Raw genomic sequence first — 20,921 nt, forward strand, 5'->3', positions numbered from 1 at the left:
GACTAAAAGACTTCCTCAATGCACTGCCTGTCACACTGTTCATCAAATCATCACCATGAAAGATTGTGAGTCATATTATGATCCATTCACATCCGTTTAGTGTGTGTATGACTGCATCGTTTATAATGTGTTCAATTAAGTGAATAAAAATGTAACTCAAAGCCAAGGGACCAGCATAGCAAAAGGCAGTGATATATGAGCAAGCCTACTGGTTAAATCTCAGATGGTGACCTCACTGTTCAAACATGCTTTTCTTCTGAGCCCACAGTGCCAAAGGCCTTAAACTTCATAAGGATACTCCTGTTTAGGACCCAATAAGAGGTGCAATTGACACATAATGGCCCTTTGCAGGTTGATTTATGTGAATACGCAAATAACTGTTGAACCCTATGGGTACTGACTAGACACTTAACAGGCTGATGATGGCTAGCAATTGTTCACTGGAAGATCGCTATCAGGTTAAATGCATTTCAAAGAGACATTCACAAACAAGGGGAAGCCCACTGGGAGGGCAAGCACAATGTAACAAAATACACATTTTAGGAGCAGATCAAAAGGGGTTTTGTTACAGTTACATGTTTGCACAACAACTGTTTTAGTGTTATTTAACAAAAAATATAAAATATTGTTATTTGCGTTTCTTGTTAGATGCATTTCATTGGCTCCGTACTTGTACTCTGCAAAGTGACCATAAGTTGAGGCTAATATAGGCCATATTCAAAATATGAATAAATCTGAACAGGATATTGTAATTCAGTTCAAACAAAAGCTGTAAGCCTAACAACTTAAAATAATAAATAACACAGTATAAATGCTTAAATATAATTATTATTTGTAGTAATCGACAGTGAAATTTAAAGGAACAGCATCGAAGCGCCTGTCAGCTGAATGTTTTATATGCGCTGTGTCTTTAAACGCAGCGTATAGTGCGTGTGCCTGAACGGACAAGGGGCGTGGTTAACACTCGAAGGGGGCGGAGTCGTGCGAGTTATTGCACAGAGCGCGCTGACGGTGAGTTTACGGTAGAGCTTGAAACAGGAAGGATGCGGGTGGCTGTGTGTGTCCTCTTTTTATATTGATATTGTGCAACTGAGAGATACACAACCTGCATGTTTAAACATCGCTGAGGAGCACGGAGCACATGTTTAGATGCTAAGTGTTGAGTTGCTCAAGCGGCAGGTCTTGCCAAACCTTCCGGAGATAAACCTTACAAGCTACACAGTGCATGGATCACACGTAAGTTCATTAATTTTCGCTTTGTAGATGAGATAAATGAAGATATTTTAGTTATGTCACGTTTTATAATTTTACAAGATCACACTTTTGGTTTAGCTTCATTGAATATAAGCATGTACTACAGTAAACATCACCAGCAGCCTACACACGGTCTTCAAATGCAATGGACGCGTAAGGGAGGGTCTCATTTGCATAATAATGTATTCCCTAAATATAATAACATATTGCAAAATGCTGAAATACAACGTCCACGTATTTGCATTCATATGTGTCTATTCAGCTGCTAGCGGCTCTTTCTGGATGTGTCTCATTGTTTATTTCTGTGAGGATCCATCATCGCGACTCCACATGGTCAGCTGGATCATTGTTCTTTATTTGCCTCGCGCTCCGCTTCTCTCCAATCAAAATGACAGATATTCGTTTATTTTCACTCTTGATACAGAGAGACAAACGATTCAATTTGCTCAATAAACTGCTCGGTCACTTGCACATCTCCAGCCGCAGCTCTTACAATATCTTTATCTTTGATACATGCTACGCATTGTCCATGTCATTCATACTGTCATTTCCTGTAAGGTACGCATTTACAGCACGAAACGTCTTTTATTGTGAATGTGAATGCTGGATTTGTAAACGGGTCTGACAAACCAAGACTGTCAGGTTTATAACAAAGAGAGGATACACGTGAATAGATGAGAATGGTGCTTGTGGCAGAAGATGAATGGGATGAACGTGGGTGCCTTGACCTGTTTATGAAACCAGTGCCTTTGTAAGCCTACAGTTTACGTCAAGGTAAAAGTTTAACAAAATAGTAAGTATAGATAATTGTAGGCTAGATATTTCGTCTTTACATTTAAGAATGCCACTAGATTGTTTAAGCTTTGTGCCATTGAAAGACAGTCTTTGGAAATGTATTATTGGCACAATTCTCATACACATATTCCATAAAAATCATTTGTACGGTTCTAAGATATTCATATTTTTCAATAGTAACTGTAGTATTTTAATGGAACCCGTGGCACATTTCTTTCATGACTCACTTTTGGGGATGGCGTATAGAGCAATACTCCTGTGTGCACATGTGTTGGCTGATAAATGTTCCTGCTGTTTGTTTAGCTAGAGAAGTTCAGCACCTGCTGGTCATCCGGTACCCATGTTAATGTGTTTCCCATTTTCCTTTTCATTACTCCTGCAGTAAACAGACCACCAGCTACAGATGTACAAGTTCATGTGAGCACTTCTCGTAAATGTCTTCTCTCTCCTTTTGGTTCATTTGAGTTCATTTCCATTTGTCTCCAATGTCACAGTTCTAGTAAACCATTTCCCTCAATTAGCAAAGTGGCGTCTGTTTAACTTAAGTAAAATTAGCAGCACTGTCGGCAAATGTTTTGGCCTGTGGAAGTCAGTACTGATAGTTTAGGTTTTACAGCTGCCTCTTGCCTTTCTGAAAACGATGCTCATGACACACTTTTATGTCGGACTTGAATGCACTTCTTTGTTGCACAGCCTTCTTTTAACGGTAATATTTAAAGACACTTATATACAATTTAGATTCAGGCGTATCTTTAAGGATTAACAGTAAACATTATACATTTCAGATTGACATCTGTTTATTTCCTAATGGAAGCCAACTGGTATTAAATGGATGCTAATTGTTCACCAGTAATACCACGTTGATATAAACAGAAGCTCACACAACTATGGTTGGTCACAGTGGTATGTGTGCTAATGTGTTTCAGCATGTTAGAACCGCGACCCGGCTGTTATGTGTGTTGTGCGTGCGACTAAATTGTGTCCAGCCTTTGTGCATTCCAGGAAATACCACATAAACTGTATTTTTCACCCAAAACTGAGCGTAGCAGCCGTCTAGTGCCGGAGGCTGACTGGGGGCTGAATGAACTCTTTAAACAAAGATGCTTACAGGAATGGGATTAAATTTAAATAACATGCTTAGTGAAACAGATTGAGACATCACATGAGATTTATTTGCTGTGATATAGCGGGCAGAGGAAAGCAATGTAAGTTCAACCTTGTCTGAAGCCCATCACTCTCTTTCATCTAATGCCGGCTCACTTACAGATTTCAACCGTATGTGACCTCTATCAGAACTAACCACTGCTTAAAACACATTAGCAACCACACAGCAACACCCTGGCAACCACCCTTCACAACCTTGTTATGTGGCAGCTAGGTGTGGATGGGCAAGCATCACTCGAAGGCATTTTCAAATGACTGTTATGGGGAAATACATATAGTGTGTAAGATGTTGATAGCATATCTGTGTCTGGTTTCCACACACGCCTCCATTTGGCATCTACACTGTTTAAAATGAAGGCTTTCATGGAACAATCACTAGAAACATTCCAGACATGTTTATGACCGTGGACTGTGTTTTTAAAGAAACTTGATGACCTTACTTCTTCCTAGCCATGCAGTAACATATCGCACCTGGAGAGCATGAAGGTCAGACGGGGAAAATCTGTCAAACCTGTCTTTAGATGGAATAGACTCTCATTAAATGGCTGGAGGGTTAAAGGGGTTTTCCAACAGAAACAAAATGTAATTTCTTAAAAGTCCAGTGTGTGAAATGTAGCGACATCCGGAGGTGAGATTGGGAATAGCAACCAACGGCTCACTCCTCCCCTCCCTTTCGAAGCACTGTGGCTGACACAGAACTAAGATGTCTTCATGTTTTCGTTCCTTTCCCGAAGGAGATAGCATATTTATGAAATGCGTTATGTAGAGCAGTTTGTCCGTTTAGGGCTACTGTAGAAACAACATGATGAATTCCATGTAAGGGGACCTTTGGTGTTTATAGAAAGAGCTCATTCTAAGGTAATAAAAACAATGCTTTGTTATGTCTTTATTCACATCTGAAGACATAGCAATTGTATATTATATTGCATTTCGGTCAATAGATCCCCTGAAAAAATACAAATAAGATCTAAGGTATAGTTCACCCAAGACTGAAAATGAACTCACCCTCATGTTATTTCAAACCTGACACTTTCTTCTGTAGATATTTTGAAGAATGTTTGTAGCAAACAACATTGACCCCCAATTTGCTTCAATTGAATGTACTACTGAGACAGCTCGAATGTGATTTTTTTTTTTTTGTAAAACATACATAGAATAAACTTGTTGTCACTAGCAGCAGAAAAGGTCTAAACCAACCATTCGCTGCACTATAGACAGTACCAGCTCATCGTATCACGCTCATGGTCACAGAAGACTCCCTCGCTGTTTGTTTGTTTAGTGTGATGTGGAATTGAGTTTGCGATGTGTTTATGTCCTAACGGAAGGGCAGGCAGTTGATTCCTTTTGGGATGACTGGGTGTGGACACTCTGCCCTTCCTGTCCAAAAGCTTAATCCCTCTCTCCGTTAATTCTGTGTCACAGCCGGAATGAACCGTATATCACACTGGAATCCAGAACAACTGGTTTTAAAACCCCAGTTTGTGGGATGGGTTGAGATTCATTAATGGTTTCGCTCGCTGCTTAAGATCCTCCCTATAGTGTTACGATTTAATAGTTTAATAAGTTTCAGTCAAAGATCACGGAAAGCTAAGATGATTTGTGTGTAGTTGCACACACCTGTTATTCTGCCATTATGAATCCCTGAATTGCGTGTAATTGCAAAAACCGTGACCTGTGATCGTTCAACTTGACATTTGGTGCCAGAATAAGATGCATTGTAGACAAGATGTGATGACTATGTGGTCACGACTCTGTGAAAGTTTGGAGAAATACAGTGTACGTGGGACTTTTTTTTCCCAATTAATTGTCTGTAAAATTGTAGTTGTAAAACTTATTGTGGTATGATGTTGTATGGCTTCTTTAGTCTTCTCTCTCTTTCATTCCTTCATGTTCTTCTGCTTTTCTGACCTTTTATGTGTCATTTATCTGTTAGCCGTGTGTCTCTTGATATTGTTGATATTTGGGAGCAGTTCACTATCAGTGGGTTGTTGTTCTCTGGAAACATGGAGCTTTGAAAATATTTTGCTCTGGAGCCAGATGAATATAGAGAAAGTGTGTGTGTGTGTGTGTGTGTGAACATCAACATTTGTAGCATGTGAATAATCCTGTACATAGCTTAGTTTCTTTAGTGTCCAGAAAAAGAAAACACATAAAAATCTACCACAAAATACATTATTTTAATGTAGCTGCGCAATATTTCAGTATTATTTCTGGGATTATATCATTGGATTGATCCTCAATCTAACTACAGGCGCTTTTGAAGTTTTCTTCGTAGCATTATTTATTCAACTATATTTAACAACAATGTATATCAAGTATTAAAATTAATAGAAGAGAAAGTCTCATGAATTGACAACTGAATATTTATTGGCAAGCAAAATTCCTGTATTAACATAAAACATTGGAGTCTGTGCTTGGTTTTTGTAAACGGTTTAGAGCTTGACCAATACAAGTTTCATGTACACATAAAATAAAAGAGAATACAGTCTTTTACTTTAAGTTTAGACTTAAAACAGCAACAAAAAAGGCTTTCGCCCAAAATATTATTTCAAGTCAGTCAGTCAGTTTTTCTACTATACTTTAAGGACCACATAAAGAGAACAGCAAAACAATACCAAAAAATATTTCTTTATAACTTTAACTTTAACTCGCTTCTCAGGCCAGACTAACAAGCTAGGCCCATTGCAAGTTCACAAATCTTGGAATGCCATGAAGAAATGCAGTTAACTCTAACAGAACAAGGGATGACGCCGAATAGTTGAAGATTCAATAGGCTTGATTCAACTGCCAAATTCACAGTCGAATCTTCTTGGAGGTGTTATGCAATGTAGATCATGCCATTTTGGTTATATGGGCAGTGGTGTAACAGACATGTACGCACTATGACGGCTAAATTATTATTAATGATGTAAAGAAATTGGACATTTTTAGTGTTGGTACTGAAACCCCTGGCGCATATGACCCAGTGGGTCACTTCTCTCTGTGTCTTCTGTGCTGTGAGACCGGTAACGAGAAGCAGCACGTTCCGCACACATCCGCAGATGACTCGAAAATGAATGTGTACAAGTTTCCAAACATTTGTCACTTACTGAGTGTTTGGGCATTTACTTTGCCTGTAAATGCACGTGATTCGTTACTTGGACTGAATTTTGCGATTTATTTGACTATTTGTGGCTTGTGTTTTGAAAATCATGTTCCCCTGCATTTCAGACATTTATTTTGCTCATTGTGACTTGATCCTTGCTTATTTCATTTATAATTGTTTACTTTTCTGTTCTAAACAAATTCTGTAGATTAATGTTTGATTGTTATTTGGTGCATCAATGTTGCGCTGCACTTTGTACTGTACCCTTAACCACGTGTCCCCCCCCACACACACACACACACACACATCGGATTTGACTATCAGTCAAGACGTGACAATTCTGATTCGACTATGTTAATCCTTAGTCGGGGACACCCCTAAACAGAACCACAGCTGCACTGTCATGATGACTTTTGCGTCATGAATCAAAGATAAATTCTAGACTAGTTTCCTTTTTCAGGGAAGCTAGAGGGAGAGTGAGGCAGAGAAAGCTCCCAAAGCTGATTTCTTAAACATCAATGGCAGATTCTTCTTAATAAATATAAGGATCTCCACATTTTGGGCCGATAACACGTTCCTCATTTGATCTATAATATCTCCCGCTGTGCTAAAAAGTCGCTCCCCATCAACACTTGTGCACAGGGCACAAGTTTGTGCTGCTTGTTCGAGAGCCAGAAAGCGGCATTTATTGTTTTGCCAAAAAACAAAAGGCTTTCCACTTTCTGGGATTACTGGCTCTGATAGGTAGACATTCAACTGCAGTGATGCTGAGATGCTGAGGTCACTGCTGCCACCATTTACCCGATCTCCATCCAATCGCCATACATGGCTTGAAAGGAGCCAGTTCGTGGAACTTTCTCTGGGGGTTCGGACTCGCTTGCTGCCACACTCCCCTCCCTATCCTGCTGCGCCAGGACATCAGAAAGCAGTTCAGGTATCTCGGGCTTGAGTTTGTCTGGGAAATATCGGTCTTTGTACCTTTTTATTAAGAAGAAAACAGAACATTCATTAATAATCTGAAATACTTAAGTGATACTAGAAAAAGAAATATGTAACTGCACAGAAAAATAAAATATAGAATAATAATATATTATTTAATGCGTCTCCACGGTTATAGACGCCTTTACTGTTAGTAGACATTGAGATTATTTACGGTATTGTGGGCGGAGCTTTGCTGGAGGCAGACAGATCCCCTGACCGCATTGCTAATGCTAGGTAGCACTAGGTTCCCCTCTTTAAAAGATCAGCAGCCGCCACTGATTTACACCTACCTGACAGAGAAACCAAGCATGTATAGTAAAGATAAAATGAGAGCGTTTACATCTATAGATGCCCGCGTGTTAAAATGCATTTAACATTACTTGAAGACAAACCTGACACATATCATGAGCCTTCTCACCGTTCCCTCTCCCTTTTTACTAATGCACTTGTTCAGTATAATTCGCTCTGACAGTGACAAAGTTACACACACACGTGGTCTGTGAATAATTTTTTTGTATCGATGGTATATGATGTCACAAAATCTTTTTTGGACCTGGTTCAACAAGATGGCGGTGTATTCCGCGGAATGTAAATAAGTAGGTGTGGTTAACCCGGCGCTCTGCAAGTTGGCCATTATGATGAGAATTAATGTACCCATAACAAGTAAACAAATCAAATATTCTTTTGACCTTCTTTCAGTCTGTAGTTTCGTGATCCGCTCCAGTCCTGCGCGTTCTCTCTCACCCGCAGTGCTCATTCAGGGGTGCATGGATCAACACGTGCATATGAAAAAAAAGCTCAATCTCACGTATTTCAGAAGTCAGTTTCCTTAAGCTGTTAATATTTTAATAAAGTTTAACTTTAGGCAAACGGAGGTGAAACTTGCCCAATGATGCTTGTCGCGTGAACGCTTTTAACATGCTGCGGTGCTACCTCCCATTTTGGTAGACGCGCCTGGAGTCATCAGAGAATCGCAGTGCGAAGACAAGTGCCAAATAAACAAACCTAAATACATAGTGTACACGCAGCACCACACAAACATGCTAAATATAAAAATAAATGGAGTACAATGTAAAAGATGATAAAAATCTTTGTCCTGTAGATGCCTTTCCTCTCTGGAGAAGCGTCCAGTCTTCAAAGTCCGATGTGTTAATAGCGAATCGACCACTAGCAAAAGTGGATTCAGACACACCCGGAGCGCACTTGTGCCATTGCGCTTTAGACCATGCAATTAGATCGTAAAAATAGGACCCCAAATGTCACTCGTGAAACTATTTGATGTTATGTTGTCCTTCATAAGGCAGGCGGTAGGCACACATCACAGAAATATTTTCGCCCTGGCAAAGTGTAACGTGTTTCCAAGTAGAACATGAGTCGCCGGAACCCTTCGTCTTCCACAATAGACAGCGGCTGATGATCAAGGCAAATTAATTCTATTATTTTATTCCAGAGCATGGCGCTAGCAACTCCAAGGTCATGGGTTCGATCCCAAAGCTTTTATCCAAAGTGACTTACATTGCATTATATTTTACATTTGTTTCTGACTATGTGCAATCAAATCTTGGGATCGAACCAATGACCTTGGCATTGCTAGTGTCATGCTCTAACAACTGAGCCACGGGAAAGCAGTAGAGTTGCTGTCTTTGAAGCATCTCTGTTACCCACAGTTGAGTGAGTTGTGCTTGAGCTGCCGGACTGTGCCGCTCTCTCCTAGCGCTAGCTAATTCTTCAAAATTGCTCATATTCCTGATATTCATATTGCTCATATGTCTGATGGTTGGTGGTGTTGAAATGTTTGATTGGTTCCTGCCTCAATGAATTTGCTTGGTACACACATTGCAGACTGCTAATGTATTGACTTTTTCACACACCTTGTAGAATTGCCAAACTGGTGAAACCATTTTCGTAGCGTGCAAAAAAATTGTCAAACTTCCCAAAGCAATTATCAGCCAATTACGATCGCTGACCGATCCATCGGAGCACCTCTATTTCTAGTATTGCGTTTTTAAAGTACACTTTCAATCAAGTATTAAGATTTCTTCATAAGTCTACTTACGCGAGCACACATTCCATTTATTAATTTATTTATTTTAATAATGTTGACAATTTATTATGGAGGAAAAACATTAATTCACAAAAACTTTACAATGGCTGACGGCATCTGTAACAATTTGAAACTGCGTCATAACTTTTAATAGCAGAAATAACACCGTTTTTGGATTATTTTTATCCCCAACAATCACATTTTGTTTCATTTCTCACAAAGTGAAAGATCACTCTTGTTTTTCTAGGGCTGAGTGAGATCTACCTCTCTAGCTTGTTTGTGATCGAAAGAACTGTGTTACTAAACCCCTCTGGTCCCTATCAACTATAACAGACATATTTCATTTAGTTAGAACTGGTAGAATAAAGCTAAACCTAGTTATGATGAAACACAAGTTTTGGTTGCAACTTCATCTAAACCCCCACAAGGCCATCACGATATTGACAAGTGAGATAATGACTTCTTGAATATAATTGACTAGCTGTTAAAAAGACCTGTCCTGACTATTGTTTTGCCAGCTTGGCCTTGTGTAAAAGGCGTGACACATTCAGGCCAGTAGCCTTTTGTGTCAAATGTTGTGACACCTTGAGGAGGGTGTCATGCTGAGGTGTGTGAGGAGAGGAAGAGAGGTTAACGAGGGAGCATGGTGTGAAGATTATCTCATCTCAGACCCATGATATTTACTCACCCGCCCCTTCATTCTTTCTGCACACAACCTGAAATCTTCACAAGGAATGGCAGCTTTAATGTTATCTGAGGTCGGGCAGCGGCACGAAATTAGGTGGGTTTTGAGAGCGGGTTTGACTTTGTTTCGTGGGGTTATCGGCATATGTGAGGATGAATGGCCTGAGAAGATGCTGGTGGTGCTTAGTCACTCCGCCACAGATGCATTATGGGTAATTGAATAAACTCTGCTTAAAGTCTGCTCTCCAAATCAAACGTTTAGCCTATTTCTAGTATTGTAGATGTGAAGTGGTTCTTGAGTGGGTTCACACCGAAAGTGAATATTCGCATCAGCCAGCTTTGAAATAAAATAATGCATTCTAATGGATCTAATGTATTCGCAAGAGAACTGCTGTCAGTAGATGAACGTTTTTCAGAGAGTTTTATGTAAAATGTATCCAAAAAATCCGTCACTATGAACTCGCACATACAAAAGGGGTAAATGACTCTTTCATCTGTGTAACACATAAGATATTTCGAGAAATGTCTCAGCGGTTCCATGTTCAGAAGAGGGAAGTCAATGTGGTTCATTGTTGTTTGCTACCAACATCCTTTGAAATATCTTCCCTTTGTGTCCTGCAGGTTTGAAAAGACATGAACTGATGACAGGATTTTCATTTTTGGTTGAACTGTGTAAACCGTTTCAAATGAGCTACTTTACAAAACTGCTTTTATGTTACCTGCTGTTTAAAGATCTCTAGTAATGTAACTTGGTTTGTACCATATGGGTCTCTCTGTGTTGCCCTGGGGTCATGAAGACCTCCAAGCAGTTCAGTGGGTTCTAATGGACCCAGCCAGATGGATCTGTCCCAGCTGGGTGCACACACCTCATCACATCCCATCACATCACTGCTGCTTTGAGTGGCCAACACGGACAGATTTATATTTCGACAGGAATCAGTTCTCAATCACAGAAATCTATTCACTCAATTATTGATGAACGTTGTGTGAGTGACACAGTCGACATAATTTGCCAATGCAAAGAAAATGAATGCAATGTAATGACACAAAGTTTTCTGTCTTTTTCCAACCTAACAAGAGGACAATTGAATTCAATCACAGGGCCATCTGTATTACTATTCTTAGGTTATTGAAGCCTCTAGTATTGAATAAAATGCATGTGATCGATGATTTATGGCCGAGGCGTATAATTCAGGAGAACGGCCCGCGTATCTCTGGGGGCTTGTGCTCTGACCGGCAAAGAAATCGTCCACAGATCATTCACTGTCTGAGTGCTAGGATGCACTCAACACTTTTGTTTGATTCACAGAGAGGTGCTTGTTTGTAAAGAGTGTGCTTTCTGTCCGTCCGCTGCGAGGACCAAACACTGTGAAGTGCATGTGACATGCAAGTGTGCTTCAGTGTTAAACGGCATGTTTCCATGTCATAATGGACACCAGTTGTCAATTGTACAGTGCTCGTAAACAGACCAGAAACTTAAAGGGACGGTTCATCAAAAAATGATTTACACGTCCTCATGTCGTTCCAAACCTGCAAGACTTACTTTTTCCTGCAGAACACAAAAGAAGATATTTTAAAGAATGTTGGTGACCAAATGACATTGGCCGCCATTGACTTCCATTGTATGAACGCAAAACCTCATAAAGATATTTCTCAAAATATCTTCTTTTGTGTTCCCCAGGAGTCACATTATGTTTTTGGACAGACGCCAGTGCGAAAACTTATGACAGAATGTTATTTTTCAGATGACTTAGGCGGAGTTACCAATATAATAATGATATTGCATTAAACTTGGAAACCAAAAGAAGCTGTAGATTCACCGTGGAGAATTGAAACTACACCAAGTGCGAAGCTGATGTGCGTTTATTTTTCTATGGGATTTACTAAGCCGCTTAAACTCACACATGGGTCAGAGGTTAGTATGTATAGGGTCGTGGGGCTGTAAAAAGGAGGAATGGATAGCTGAAGAGAGGGAGGTGTGTTTAGTCTGTGAAGGGCGCTCCATGCATGCAGAGCTGAGCACAGGAAGTCCAATTGCTCCCCATGAACCGCCTCGCTAACATAGATGTTATAAGGGGGTATTTGGAAAGTCACTCTCCCCCTCAGAGGCCTTGTGCTTCCCACGCTACCTTCCCATGACCCAGTCTTGTTTAGTATTTGCACATAGCTATAAATACGCTGCATTCCATCAGACACTTTTGATAAAACGGTTCAGAGATGCTCATGGACTGTCATTAGCTGAGGTCAAAGCCATTACTATGTGCTAATATTAAGGCATATTAAGATAAAGTCGCCTGATTGGCCAAAGTGTGTCTCTGTAGAAGAGTTGTTCCAGCAACACAACGGGAGTATGAAAATGCAAATTGAAAGTATGTAGCCTGCACCTCTACACACAACCATTATTGTGTTACTGTAAAAGTAAAAATACACCTCAGTTCAAGGGCTGTAAGATATTGAAATTAACTAAATATTTCAAATCTGCTTGCAGAGGTATATGACTCTAACAATGTAGAAAGTTATGTATACTCACAAATTTAAGTTGATACAGCAAGTAGCCTATTAAAATAGTTTTTTGTTAATATTGTTAAAATTACATATTTGTGTTTATGTAGCCTAGTACTGAAACAGTAAAACATTGCTGTTCACCATCAGAAGTAGTAGCTATGCATTCTAGATAAAAGCGTCCGCCAAATGCATACATGTAAAGTAAAATATTCCCAGAAAGAATGTAAAAGGTTTGTTGATTATGTCATTTTCAGTTTTTGAATACATTTTAATATAATTGTTAAAAAAAATGTACAGCATTATTGTATCACGTGGTATCTCTTCTTCAACATCTTGCAGCCCTACTCAGGCGCTCATGGGGGGCGATACAGAACTAGAATTGTGGCAACTTTGATGGCGTCGCATTTCCTCATACACATATTCATGCCTGTGATACGGCCTACTAGCGGTCATTGCCTGTCTACGCGGACACCGACGTAGAATTATATACTAAAACAGAGGCGGCTACTGCTAGATCCGATTGCACGTAATACCCAATGCTAATAGCGTATTACAGTGACATCGGTTGCCTCTTGGTGCTACGTTGAGAATGCGACGGTGTAAATACACTGTGTTACATTTGTGCATCTGCTCGAAATGGAAGCGACTGTGTGTTTGTAGAGTATATTCTGGGTCTAAGTGTGTAGGATACATCTTTCATCATCGACTACTTGTTTTCCTCCTGCTTATGCCACCCATTAGCAACACCTCACGCAAACACTGCCGTCTTTGTCCCGCAAGCTGTGAATTGTCGTTCTGCATTGTAATATGAGTCACTAGCTGAATAGTTTTGTGTGTTGATTCGTGAACACAGCTGTACTTCTTCCCTATCCTTTTTTATGAGAAATACTTTGTCATTCTTATCAGACTTCCATATTTCTATTATCAAATGTCTATATTAGGAAGATTTGCAAATTAGTGGTATAATGGCACCGTGATATGACTATGCTTGGAACTTGGGACAAAGCAGAAGTTGGGTGCATGGAAATTTGCATTAGACACAAATGTGTAAGCGGTAATCCCCAAATCATTTGCATTTATCAAATTTGATTGGATTATTTTGAAGCATTCACACACTAAAGATCCTTCCTAGCCCATGCTCAGAACATGAAATGGTGTCATGGAAACGGGTGTGTGAAGAGCAGAGCCCCAGGATGACTTCTCTCATTGGCTGAGTCTCATCCACAATCTCTCGTACCTTCAGGGAGCCTGCATGAGCTCAGCCTCCACCAGAACAATAGATCTTTTACTTTAACATCAGCATCTAATTTCTACTGATTCTGAGAGAGGGTATGTCATTTATGAAAAATAATTTATTTTAAAAGGGATGATTAGAAGATTATTTTAGGTAATGAATTTGACAATTTGGATTAAAAATGTTGATACCTTTCTCCAGATTTTGATACTATCGACACGCTTGGCCCGAATTCAACGTCCGGTTCGTGTTTGGTTATAATATAACAGTTTATTTTATATTTAATTTATAAAATGATATTTTGTTGTATATTCGTCATAGTAAAGTAAATCTATTAAACACTTAATGACTCCTGGTGGACGTTTAGCTGAAGGTAAGTTTGGGCCTCATAACATTTGCTTAAATTGTCGCCGCTGAAACAGTCTATATGAAAATTTACCATCGTTTTACACAAATTTTAACGATAAAAAATGTGTTAAAACATTGTTACTGTAGTAAACTTTTTTTTCTTATGGTAATTCACCAAACCTTGGTGGCTACACGGATCATTTTCGAATGGGACGTTTATAAAAATGCTAAAAACGGTCGCTTTGCAGACAGGAAACCCTAACATCTGTGTGTGTGAAGACGGTTGTTGCTATAGAAACGCAAGCAGGTAAAGACATAATCAGGAAGTGCAGAGAAGGCTGGTAGAGGAAGAGACCGAAAGAAACAGGTCATGAGTTTGTCGGGCCCTTCAGTCAATATTACGCTTGCTCTCATTCTATTTCAAAGCAAAGACGACTTCATGAATATTTCAACAGATCACAGATAGGAGAAACCTGTTGCCTGCCAAGCATGTAGCCTGTCTCAGTGTTCATTTACTGACCTGGGAATACTGCCACAGGACTCTTCAGCATGGTGAGAAAGTGTTAAGTTTGGTTTCATTAAAATTACATTTTATAGAGCGTCATATGTTGTCAGTCATTGTTACTGTAGATTTACCGGTTGTGCGTTTTAATTGGTAGTTCTCTGAAAACACATACTGTTAAAATGTAGATCTGATTGTACTTTGTCTCTCGATAAAAGCATCTGCCCAATGTGTAAACTATACTGCTGGGTGTTTGGTCTGAGGTGTGCGCTTGCTTGTTTATGAGTATAGGTTTGTGGTATTTTGATGTTATATGTGGTCATCCACAATGAGCCACTGAGATCACAGAATCAAGTTTGAGTTTAGAGCCTTGTTGAAACACACCATGAGTAGTGTTTATATACACGGTTGTTGTGTTTTGTCATTTTTAAAGCTGTGGAGGTTTTCACAGGATGTAGCTGTCCTTTGCACTCTCTTATCTCTACTGCAGTGCACTGATGTTTGATGTTATGATATAACATGACATTTGTTCAAACTAGTAAGTCATTAGCACGTGTTCATCATCTCTTCAGATAATTTAATAAGCCAACTGCATACTAGTATTGGCCCGATACCAAAATTTTGGCTTTTGTACGGTACTAGAATCAAATACTGGTAATATCGGTACCACAAAGGTGATCAATAACCAGCCCCAAAATATGAAGACTGCATGAAACCGCTTTAATGCATATTTTATACATCATTTATATATTTTATAAAGCACCATTTTTATTTTCACACTTTTACACTGTATTACTGAAAAATGCTTTGGTTATATAGACTTATTATCATAATTCCACAAATATTAACAATTCAATTTTGAACAACAGTTATATGTTTCAAGTAGTTATATTTAACAGTAGTAGCATTCAAGATGAAAACTGATTCATCTTGATTCATAAAAATAAAACACTGCTCAGTCTTTACTGTACAAAAGGAATATACAATGAAAACAATAATATAGCTACAAATGCAAATGCAATAAAGCTACAAAAGTTTCATTTTCTCTTTAATATGTGACACAGAGGTATTAGGTTACTGTTACTTTAAGGCAAATTCTTTTTTTGATGCAGATATACATTTAAAACACAACGGACTGTGCTTATGTGAACCTTTTGTGTTTTTGACATAACAGCATCTGTATTTGACAATATAAGAACATATACAAGACGCGAAAGAGAACTTCATGATGATTATTAGGCTAACTGAGATGTCTGGAACAGAGATAAAGTCATATATGGCCGCATTAAGTTGGAAACATCTATTCCTAAATCCGCTGATTAGCTTGTTCAGGTTTTTTATATCACAGTTGGGGCTAAACTCTGCAGGAAAATGGATCTCGCGGGCCAGAGTTGAGAACCACTGACCTATGTAGTATTGCGTACGTATTATCTTAAGCATATTTAGTTGAATCAAAGTTACAAAAGAGAGATAGAGCTGTACGATTATTTCTGGAAAAAGACGAGCTGCTGGTGGCGGGTGGGCGGGAGGTATGAAACTACTGTGCGAGCACACAACACATCATCGCATTAATCCCTTCGTGTTTTGATTTACCGTGTGCAGTTCGCAGATTCCGGCATCTTTTAGCACTGAGACCGCGCCGTCTGTCAGTTTCAAACGATCTCCAAATCCAACGTTATATCCACCGTTTATATAACATCCATTACTGAAATGCTGTGAACAAACAGACACACCTAAACTACACTACGGCAAGACTAGAGAGATGCAGCCCAGCCAATCTTAACACAGCGCAGATAATCTTGATTAATGGGGTCTCGCTCGTCAGATGGCGCGTGGGCGTGCTCTTTTTTTTCGCCTTGTCGTCCTTTTCAAGGAGAATTGCCCAATAAAAGAGACAGGGATCCAAGAAACAGGGATCCAACTTTTAAAAAACTTTCCGAAACAAGTTGGAGCGCTGGAGGAGTGTATCGAGCACAGAAATACTAGGTCATACATCCAACTCATTTTTTAACAAGTTGACCATGTCACGCTTGTGAAGCAAGCACGTTAAAATTATGTCATTATTTCTTTATACGTATTTTCGAAACCTGTACGTGGGAGTCTTTCTTTTGTCAAATAGAGAAATCCGCTTTCCTGTAGCTCAGTGGTAAGAGCATTGCGTTAACAACGCAAGGTCGTGGGTTCGATCACAGGGGATTGCACATACTTGGAAACAAATGTATAAGATAATGCAATGTAAGTCGCTTTGGATAAAGGCATCTGCCAAATGCATAAGTGTAAACGTATATATTGAGAAATGCCTCATTGGTTTTCTGTTCATATAATTTATGTCAATTAGAGCCAGTGTGGTTTGCTTTATTTCGTTTGTGTTCTGCAGAAGAAGGTCACACAGGTTTTAATTGTATTAAAGTTTAATATGACATATTTTTTAAAAGAACTGGAAAGGGAAATGCACTTAATAGTTATGAAAATAAGAATCCTATGGTCCTGAAAACAAGCCTTATTACTGTTATACAAAATGTTGTATTCATGTTTGTGTCTTATTTTTTAACCCTGGAATGTTTCTAAAAGGTTTTGAAAGATTAACAATAATAAGGAAATAACTAGTCCTCTGCAACTCAAAATATTTGATTGACTTTTAACATCTAAATATTTCAGTTGGCTTGGTTTTGTAAATCACAAAGGACTATTAAAAACATTTATGATACCTCAACTGAGCCAATTGAAAAATGTAGACGTTAACAATCCCCAGAAAGATTTGAGTTAGGCTCTGAATTTTTACAGTGTAACAAAACATTCGCCAAACATTCTTGCATCAACTTCTGCTTGTCTTATCAATGATTAAACCTCAGTTCATGTGACTGAAATAACAACGACCCTTACTTCAAATGAATGCTAAAAATCCTGCTGCCGTTCAGCTTTTAGATAAGAATGACACTGCGGCTTCTAGTGGCCTTCTGGCCAGACACATCAATAAGAGATCCTGGAACTGCCTGTTCTACCACTTCCTTTCTGTCTGTATTGATCTTGCAGCCAGTTAAACAAATGACACGGCGCTATAATTAACTTAATTTAGTTAGTCTGGGCTTTGGACTCCGAGTCAAGATGTCAACTCCAGTTAAGGAAAATATCTGATCTTGTTGTTTCCTCTTTTTTTCAGATTAATCATCTCCCGTCTGGAAGCTGAAGTCAATGCCCTCAAGACCGCACTTCACTGAACAGAACCTGGATGAAACGTCTCATTGGACTATTAACTTATTCGTTAAAATACAACAACACCACCGAATCAAACTGTAGAATAAGATTTGCACGTCGTACAGCACAAGATGCCTATCTTAAAGCAGCTGGTGTCCGGCTCGTCTCAGACTAAACGGCGCTCTCGTATGGACCTCACTACCGAGATGATCAGCGCTCCCTTGGGTGACTTCCGGCACACCATGCACGTAGGACGCGGCGGGGAAGCTTTCGGAGACACTTCGTTCCTCAGCACTCGGTCTGGAGAGCCGCCCCAAGAGGATCACGCTTATCCCCGCTCTCCGAAACCCGGACTCCTGTCCCGTACCTTTCGAAGCAGCAAGCGCTCTCAATCCGTCACCAGAGTGGATCAGCGTGACAACACCTTCCTTACGCCCAGCGATTCGCCTACCTTTGTAAAGAATGCCATGTCCCTACCCTTCCTTAACAATGAAGAGGGACATGACATAGACGGCAGGGTCCTCAAAAGCATGACCTCCAGCCCCTCCAATGGAGCCTCAGCCAACGCCCTGGACCTAGAGCTCCACGAGAGGCACTTTGGAGTGTTGACAGACCTCCGACCGTCCCCATCATACAACGGGGGAGGTTTGAAGAAGGCTGAATCTGTCATGTCGTTCCATATCGACCTTGGCCCCTCCATGTTGGGGGAAATCTTAGGGGTCATGGAGAAGGAAGACGATGATCAAGGGTTTGAAGAAGGCAAGAGCGGTGAATGGCATGCTTCACCTCTTCCTAGTAACCAGGGAGGAATTGATGAGGACGAGGAGATACGGGAAGAGGTCGTGATAGAGGAGAAACCGGAGTTAGTAGTCCAAGATGACGGTCCCGTGCGGGCTCCCAGCTCTGTTGACTTGGAGATCCAAAGTGAGGGCACCAGTACTCCAGAGATACCCCACAAATACCAGCATCACCCTGACAGCTGCTCAGTTTCTAGCTCCAGTTCAGCTGCCATGGAGGAGAAACCCACCAGTCAGCCCTACGAAGACGACGTGGGCAGTACCGACAACAATCCGGACGATGAACCAGCCTTCTCCTCCTTCATTGAGGATGAGGATGATGAGATCCGTGTATGAAACCACCACTATTAACAAACCTTTATGAGGATAGAGAGACGTGTATATCTTGACCAGAATTGGACAGTCATTAAAGAGACTTGAATTTGGGATGTGAGCTTGTCTAAGCTGGACGGATGCCTTGGGATCCCTGTAGAAAGAAGTTAGGAGGACTGGTTTAGCTCCGACACCAAAGCCATCCGTCACACTACTCGCCCACTATAACGAAACCAGCTGGATGCGTTTACATTTAGGCAGACGATCAGCATAAAAGGGACTCGTTGTGAGTTTCACTGACAGCTTCGTTGAAGGAAATGTGGCTAGGGATACATGTGTCAATTGCTTGAGCGGATGCTTTTATGACTCCAGTTCTATGACACTGTGCCTAAAGACAGCTTTACTTTTTTATTATGAGCACTAGTGAATTTCAAGTAAATCAGGCTCTGTGGCCTTATTTGTATTGTCCCGTGCATAAAAAGTGCCGTATAGTTTGCCACATCCTTTGGGTTTGAACTTTGTCAATGCCCTGCCAGAAATTATCTCTTGATTGCATAAAAATCTGCATGCGTTCGCTAACATGATGTCATTATAAGAGCGGCTGTGTTTCAGAAGCTCAGGAAGAGGCCTTGTAATCCTAAAAACAAACTTCATCTCTCAGAACTCAAATGGAGATTTATGAAAGAGCAGATGTCAGAAAAGTTTCCTTGACAGACATGCTCCACCGTTGGGAATAGTGGCACCAGGCGTCCTTTCATCAGAACCCTTTTCTTTTTGGTCTGTACATGTTTTGCATAGCAGTTCTCTGCGTGGTATCTTGCATATCTCACCACTTCCTTCCTGCCGTTTATGGCACGCGAAGGGAACAACTTCTCTCTTGCTGGCGTTTTTGAACAGTTTGGCGGCATCACTGTCATTGACATAAAACACAAATTGTGTTATATTAAGTTCATGTAAGAAGCCGCCTGTGTTCTAGTAAATGGTATCGGTGGTATTAACTCTGCTAACTTTAGCAAAAGACACTGGTATTGCTCCTCAGGAAAATGAATGGGGCGGTCTGATACACTGTTTAGCAGAGACACTAATCTTCACTGATTCTCTGTGCTTCTTTTGTCTTCATTGTGACAGTACAGTATGTAAAGGGCTATATATTGCTGAATAAACTTAACCGAGGCCTTTATCACTGCAGACTTTTGTGTGTCATCACTCAGTGTGTGAGTTAACCGGCTCTGAAGGATCACAGTAATGTGTCTTTACCATCGAGACTTACAAAGATTTTCAGGGATCTGCTTCACACCAGGAGTCACTTCAGCCTTAAGCAAACATGTAAATTGCCTAATTGAATTCAGCTGCCGAGAAAGGAATTATTTAACGGAAACTCTTTTAAATAAAGGGTCAAATCCTTAATTTGATTTCCGGGTTAGCAAGAATTAACTGATTTGTTTGGAGATGAACCACATAGATAAAAATGCACATGCATTATACATTTACATAACATTGCGTGGTCCGTTTTAAATTTGTCAGGAATCTATTTATATCTGAAACCGTGAGCAATGTTTTTCATCTTTTCCCTGTTTGTAATAAAAATTTGTCACGACTAGTTTATCTTTGCTACAGTTTTTATGCTGAACGTGCATGTTCATGCTCGCCTGCTTTTTCAAAATGCTATAACTGTTATATTTTTAAATAAAAGACAAAGCAAAACTGTTTTTTTTTTCAGTTTTGAAATGATTGTCCTTGTAATCTACAGAGATTGTGGTTGCACTTTACTTTACAGTGCGTGTATATATAGTGTACTTACCTAAGAAAGTACTGGGCAGTATAAGGTAACGACATTGTATAATTTTTAGGTTCAGGGTTGGTACCTAGTTATTACCAAGTTGTTATATGTAATAAGTACACAGTATATACATGGTAACAAGACTGTAAAATAAATAATAATAATATTGTTTATCAAAAAGATAAAACAGACAAGAAGTGTGCAACCTCAGTAATATTTAGACACTCTGTGCCAGGGGTGG

At 39.8% G+C, this 20,921-nt stretch overlaps 1 protein-coding gene across 3 annotated transcripts; it reads left to right on the forward strand.

Annotated features, from left to right (window-relative positions):
- Nucleotides 1–1,008: 1,008 nt before the first annotated feature.
- cdc42ep4a (CDC42 effector protein (Rho GTPase binding) 4a) lies at nt 1,009–20,609 on the forward strand. 3 transcript variants are annotated; one of them, XM_056752752.1, is made up of 2 exons: nt 1,009–1,236; nt 17,757–20,609. In XM_056752752.1, exon 2 carries the CDS (start codon nt 17,923–17,925, stop codon nt 18,922–18,924), a length of 1,002 nt encoding a protein of 333 aa, XP_056608730.1. In that variant the 5' UTR covers nt 1,009–1,236; nt 17,757–17,922; the 3' UTR covers nt 18,925–20,609. The 3 variants fall into 3 exon arrangements, with proteins under 3 accessions (XP_056608730.1, XP_056608732.1, XP_056608731.1); XM_056752754.1 differs by lacking the exon at nt 1,009–1,236 and adding an exon at nt 13,570–13,841; XM_056752753.1 differs by lacking the exon at nt 1,009–1,236 and adding an exon at nt 14,241–14,646.
- The last annotated feature ends 312 nt before the right edge of the window (nt 20,610–20,921 follow it).

Source organism: Triplophysa dalaica, chromosome 7 (genome assembly GCF_015846415.1).
Source record: "Triplophysa dalaica isolate WHDGS20190420 chromosome 7, ASM1584641v1, whole genome shotgun sequence".
In the NCBI taxonomy this organism is placed as follows: domain Eukaryota; kingdom Metazoa; phylum Chordata; class Actinopteri; order Cypriniformes; family Nemacheilidae; genus Triplophysa; species Triplophysa dalaica.

What these genes read in the sequence shown, in the direction of transcription:
- cdc42ep4a (XM_056752752.1), top strand. Translation starts at nt 17,923, where the DNA reads ATGCCTATCTTAAAGCAGCTGGTGTCCGGCTCGTCTCAGACTAAACGG.